Genomic DNA, 6,658 nt, shown 5'->3' with positions numbered 1-6,658 from the left:
AGTGAAAATTAAGTTAGCAAGCAACCGAGTATACTCACAGGCTAGTGAATACACCTTCTGAATGTAGAGAACAAAGTTTTCATCCCGTCACACATAAAAACAAATGGAAATAAACTAATTTGGTTGAATAACAAAGCAAGGTTAATGGGGAAAAAATATGTCTACTGTAGTGACACTGAGGCATGGAAGGATTTGAATCATGTGAACTAAACATTCAAACTGGTGATAGTGATCATGATGTTTGTAAAAACAAAACAAAACAAAAAAACTTTAAAACACATCAGATCTCAGTGGTGAAACAAGTCATGCTGGATATCTAAAATAATATCGACGGGGTAATTTTTTAGCAATGAAAGGATAACAAATCATTGAATGGAAATGAAAATGGTCACCCTACAGAGCTCTAAACTAAAAGAAAACCCACAAATCAAAGTAAGAAATAATAGAGCAGGCTAGTCTATTTTACCGAAACTTCACTACAGTAACTCAAAATGTTACTAAGTAGTTTGTTTGGCCTTCACATGTCTGTATGCATGTCTGGCAACATTGGGGCATGCTCCTAATAAGATGATGGATCGTGTCCTGGGGAATCGCCTCCCAGATCTGGACCAGGGCATCACTGAGATCCTGGACAGTCTGAGATGCAACCTGGCCCAAAACGTAATGTCCCAGCGGTATTCTGTGGGATTTAGATCCCTTCATCCTGCACAAGCTGCCTGCATACTCTCACCACTGTAGCCCACTGAACCAATGTAGGGTCTAACAGTGGGTCCAAAGATTTCGTCTTGATTCCGAATGCAGTGAGGCTGCCGTTGCAAAGCCTGTAGCAAGGCCTGCAATTCTGCTATTCAATGATTTTTTTCATCAGAGACATTCACACCAGTGGCCTACTGGAGGTCATTTTGAAGCCCTGGCAGTGCTCACCCTGCTCAGCACTCCAGCTCTCCTAGAGTCCCTGTCCGTCTCCTGGAATCTCCTCCATGCTTTTGAGACTGTGCTGGAAAACACAGGAAATCTTCTAGCAATGGCACTTGTTGATGTGCCATCCTGGAGGAGACTCATCTGTGAAACCTCTGTAGGGTCCAGGTATTATCTTATGCTACCAGCAGCTAAATGCAAAACTAATGAAAAAACAGTAAGAAAAGATGAGGAGGTAAAAATGTGGCCTCCACCTGTAAAACCTTTCCTGTTTTGTGGGCTGTCTCATTGTTGCCCCTCTAGTGCACCTGTTGTTAATTTCATTAACAACAAAGCAACTGAAACTGATTAACAACCCCCTCTGCTACTTAATTAACCAGATCAATATCACTGAAGTTTAAATCACTTGGTACTATAATTAACTCATTCACTGCCATTGACGTCTATAGCCGTCAATGGCAGTGAATGAGTCAATGGGTTTAACTCATTCACTGCCAATGGCTGGCAGTGAATGAGTTAATTCTTTTGAGCAGTGTATAAGTTAAGGTAAACTTATTAAATTAATGAGGCAGTTAAAGGTTGTAAACCTTGAATGGAGAAAGTGCGGGACGTCCTGCTAATTGTGGTTTACCAACTTTGTCTTTCTCTGAAGCTGCTGTATTCACTGTTATTTATATTTACATATATATATTTTTTTAAAGATTAAACAATTGAAAATATGGTGTGCATATATTATACAAACACAAATATTAAAACAATGTTTGTACACTAACGTTTCAGAAATTTTTTTAAGGCATATGTGTCGTCTTTCACGCTATTTCAACAACACTCAAACACAAAAATCCTCACCTTTGACAGTTTTCTGTCAGTAGGTTGTGGTGGTTTGCATGTACACGATCCCTGAAGGCTCTAGAAAGGGACTAAGTAAATATCCAGAACAAATTGAATTTGAATGCTGCTGCTTTGCTTCTGATTTAAATGACTTGGGGGGGGGTGCCACACCAGAGCTATCCATCAATTTAGTTGGGACATAGATGGCAGGTTTTGCATGAAGCTCTGAATAACCACTGGTATCTTTTCAGACTTGTTCAGACTTGTTGCAGAGGGATCATAACCGGAGTGAATTTCAAAGCTTCCCTGCTAACATCTACCAAGGTAAGTGCTGCTGTACAAACAGGTCTGAGGAATGAATGGGAGAGACTAATATTTATAAAGAGATTAAGAGAAAACAGTGTGATAGCCACGTAAGTTTGGCTGATTTCAGTTTAAATCTGCTGAAACATTATGTTAAAAGCAGTTTAACTTCCTGAGACTAGCATGTATGCATGTACAACTCATTCTCTATTTTTTCTTTAGTCATTTTAGAGCAATTTCACTAAAACAACCATCTGAGACTTAGGTTAACACATTACGTCTTTGTCTGATTTTGATTTTGTTGTAATGTTTTACACTGACTGACAGCAAATAGTAGTAAAATTTATAGCTGACAAAATATGTAGTGAGCAAAGTGACAATAAACACAGCTCAACTGAAAGAGAACTGAATTGGTTTAACTCCTGTTTTCATGTCAGTGATTGAAAACCATGATTAATTAAACTGTCACATAGATATAGGAACAAGTATAGATAAAAAAATAATAATTAAAAAAGGCAGCTCATTAAAGAAGTATTCCTGTATAAACTGGACCACAGTCACTGTAGTGTCTGAAAGTACTTGGTGTCACACAACTGAACATAGTCTAACTAACGAGACACGGAACCAAGACAGATCATGACACTTAATTGCTAAAGAGTTATTATATCTACATTTTTGAAACAGCCGTTTATAGAGGAATTAACCTGAAATAACCAAAATGCTATTTATGTCATCAAAGGGTTAGTAGGGATAATTACAAAAGGCTCTCAAGATACAGGTTGGCAGATACACAAGTTTAACTGACGCTGATAGCTCAACGATCCAGCGAAGACTAGTGCAGACTCGCCATCTAAGTGGTGCAGTAATCAGCTGGGATCAGTGGCTGGTGCGGTGATGAGCAGGTGTGTGGGCTAGCAGCGGGAGCCCGCAATGAGCATCGCCGCGGCGAGAGAGAGAGTGAGAGAGAGCAAACAAACCACAAACATATTGCCCAATAGAGTATCGACCAGCGGGGCACAGGGACCATGACAATTTGTCATCAAAGATCCATTTAGACTGGTCTACACTGTTAGTGCTCTTTAAACATCAAAATAAACTAAAACTCAATACGATGGGTCAGATGACCCAAGATCGTGACAAAGGGATCAGACACTGAACACAGTGTATGATCCGCCAAAGAAGAACAAAAAACCAAAGCTATCTCACTATTCAGTTTGATCTCACTCGCACTCTTATTTTGTAAATGTCATTACAACAATTTATTTAAATTAGTATTTCTATTGTTTTGTGTTCTTTTCTTTTTAAATAATAGGACATTTCACTTGAAATTTGAAATGTTTTATTGATTTCTTTAAACACACAAGCACCTATATCTGTGCAATTTACTCTAGTTGTGTTTAATGAAGAGTTTATTGTTCCCAGCATTTATCAGTAGAGCATTATGTGGACACAGCAGACGCTGCTCTTCCTCACTATAAAATTTCTGTTCTGTGTCCTGTCTGTGCAGGCTTTTTGTCCACTTTTCTCCTGTGAAAAACACAATGATGAAGCACGTTGCCCTCTTGCTCATTCTTTTCCCCGTGTGTGGACATCTGCTGGACATCAAGTTTTATAATAACCCTTACGAGTATACCTGGGAAGAGGCAGTAGCATTCTGCAGGAAGAACCACACTGACTTGGTCCGAGTGAGAACTGCAGAAGAGAATGAAGCTCTACAGCACTCTGGATGGATCGGTTTGTCCCGGAAGGATGCAACAAGTCCATGGAAATGGTCCAGAGGAGGCGAAATAGCCATCTTCACACCATGGGATGGTACATTTTCATACTATGTTTCTTACTCCTTAGATGTTACAAGATCAAACTTACTGGTAATTATACCAAACTTATTTGCATTGTGACCTGAAATCAATTTGAGACATTTTGAGCATTCAACAATTTGAGTGGTGAGAAAGGATCAGATTTACAGTGTGGAGCAGTGTTGTCTACCACAGTGTTGACTGTAATGAGTTTCATGAAGTCCCAAACCAACTGTTTCAGCTGGAACTTCAGCAAGGAGGGTTTGTTACACACATAAACACTGTACTGGTAAAATGATTTGATACTGAATCTAGATAAAAATAGACCTTTAAAACATCTCTGAAATCCAGCCGTCTTTTTTGTCTATTGTACTTCGACTTCTTGCAGCACCAAAAGAGGATGAAAACTGTGTGAACAGAAAAAGCGACGGAAAATGGGAAAGCAAGAAGTGTGATGAAAAAAAAACTTTCCTATGTTATGAGGAAAAGCTGATTCTGGTGAAGGAGAATAAAACATGGGAGGAGGCATTAGAACACTGCAGGTCTCTGGATGGAGTGGTCACAGAAGATCCAGCCTCTTCATACAGGAACCACGGCTATGACCTGGCCTCCCTGATCACTCCAGATGACTACACCACTGCACGAGAGACCGCAAAAGAGGCTACCACTGATGAGGTTGGGCAGTTTTCTGCATGCGTTTGTGTTGGTGAGAGACTCATAACTATACTTACTGTAACTTTGTTTGTTTCTCTTTGTTTACTGTTGGCAGGTGTGGACAGGCCTGTGTAACCTGGCTGGTGAGTGGCTGTGGGTGGGTGGAGAAGAAATGCAATATGAGGATATCCCAAAATGCCCAATCGAGGGCCTCTGTGGCGTCCTCGAGAAGAATGGTAGTTCACCCTACGGCATAAGAAACTGCCAGCAGAAAAGGAACTTTCTCTGTTCCAAAATGAATTAAGTGCTGTACTTAAGTAAAAATTTGATATATCTGTACTTACCTTTCCATCTTATGACACTTAGATACATGTGTGTCAAAGTAAACAGGAGAAATAATCCAAAGCAGACTCCACAGACAGGGTTAAACAAAAATGAACCGTTATTCAGGTATATGAGTGAGTCCAAAATTAGAAATTCCAAGAACAATGGGAACCTGACCAACACTTTACACTACCAGTTAAAAGTTTTTGAGTTAGAATAATTGTACCTTCATTCATGATGCATGTTACAAATATATCAGTTAATATAGTCAGTACATTGAAAAGGTGAGAAATAGTGATGAGATGTTTTCATACTGTTAGATTATACAATGATGATAGATTAATGCAAACCAGAAAAATCATAACGTCTTGTTATATGTGTTATTTTCCTAATGTAGTTGTGTGACATGTCAAGTAAATACTGGACTATACATAATTTAAAAGTTGTCTCAAGTCAATAAAGATATTAAATAAAGATTAATGTGCAGTTAAGCAATTATTTTTGTCTTTATAAGCAGTGGTGAGGGAACCATATGGTTACTTTCACTGCTATGAGGCTTTTTTTACATCTAAAACAGGCCGTCTTGTATTCCTTTTGAAAAGAATGTTTTACAGAATTCGAGAAGTACACTCTAACTACGTACATAGGAATTAAGAGGGAAAGTCAGGTAATCAAATCATTTTGACTAACTGATTATCTGGAGGTAATCACCGCTAAAAGAAGACATTTTCGCAATTTGCTGCATCTTGCAGTCATTAAGTTGACTATAAATTTCTCTGCATACCAAAGTATCTTGAGGTAATTATAAAGCTTGGCTGGAACTGGGTCAGGCAATAGGAGAATGATTCCAATGATGGGTCGTACACGTGCACATTCATGCTCAGGCACGTGCAAAGCCAGCACTAATATTCTTCTACCTTCTTATTTCTTTATTTTTACTACTTTCTTCATTGTAGATACAAACTGAAGACATCAAATATATCAAGCAATATATATGGAATAATGTAGCAAAGAAAAAATTTAAAATACGTTTTATATTTTAGATTCCTAAAAGTAGCCACCCTTTGCTTTGTTGACAGAGCTGCAAACCCTTGGCCTTCTCTCAGTGAGCTCCATGATGTAGTCACCTGAAATGGTTTTCATATCACAGGTGTACCCTGTCAGGGGTCATTTGTGGAATTTCCTTAATGGTGTTGGGACCATCAGTTGTGTTATGCAGAAGTTGGGTTGGTACACAGCTTACAGCCCTATTTGAGAATGGTTAGAATTTATACTGTAATATGCAAGAACCAATCAGCTAAGTAAAGACAAACAACAGTCCATCATTACATTACAGAAGGTCTAGGTCAGTCAACTTTGAATGTGTCCCCAAAAAGCATTTGTTTGGGCCAAGAAACACAAGTAATGGACATTAGACCTGTGGAAATCTGTGCATGGTTTGATGAGTCCAGATCTTTGGTTCCTAATGAGATTGTTGGAAAACCATTTCAGGTGACGACCTCATGAACGTCATTGAGCAGTAATCAAATCAAAGGATAAGAAAACATAAAACATGTTTTGAGGTATTTCACACATTTTTGTTTACTACATGATTCCGTGTGTTCACTCAAAGTTTTGATGCGTTCAGTGAGAATCTACAATATAAGTAGTCATGAAAAGTAAGAAAAACATTAAATGAGAAGGTGTGTCCAAACTTTTGGCTGTTAGTCTATGCTCCGTCTCTCTCTCTCTCCTCGTCTCTGTGCCTATATCATGCTGTATTTCTCATGTACATGCAGGCAAAGTGTAAGTGAGTCTTTAGAGTTAATGCTGAACATCTTGCTTGGTGAGGT

The 6,658-nt window shown here is 38.7% G+C and overlaps 1 protein-coding gene across 1 annotated transcript; it reads left to right on the top strand.

Moving 5' to 3' along the window:
- The first annotated feature begins 2,022 nt into the window (after positions 1-2,022).
- Positions 2,023-5,214, top strand: LOC308394164 (secretory phospholipase A2 receptor-like). The gene is made up of 4 exons (XM_080878347.1): positions 2,023-2,073; positions 3,560-3,864; positions 4,237-4,523; positions 4,618-5,214. The coding sequence occupies exons 2-4, from the start codon at positions 3,594-3,596 to the stop codon at positions 4,804-4,806; spliced, it is 747 nt and encodes a 248-aa protein (XP_080734473.1). The 5' UTR covers positions 2,023-2,073; positions 3,560-3,593; the 3' UTR covers positions 4,807-5,214.
- The last annotated feature ends 1,444 nt before the right edge of the window (positions 5,215-6,658 follow it).

This window comes from Rhamphochromis sp. 'chilingali', assembly GCF_963969265.1.
Source record: "Rhamphochromis sp. 'chilingali' genome assembly, chromosome: 3".
In the NCBI taxonomy this organism is placed as follows: Eukaryota; Metazoa; Chordata; class Actinopteri; order Cichliformes; family Cichlidae; genus Rhamphochromis; species Rhamphochromis sp. 'chilingali'.
The sequence above is the reverse complement of the archived record's forward strand: the minus strand, read 5'-3'. Positions and strand labels throughout refer to the sequence as shown.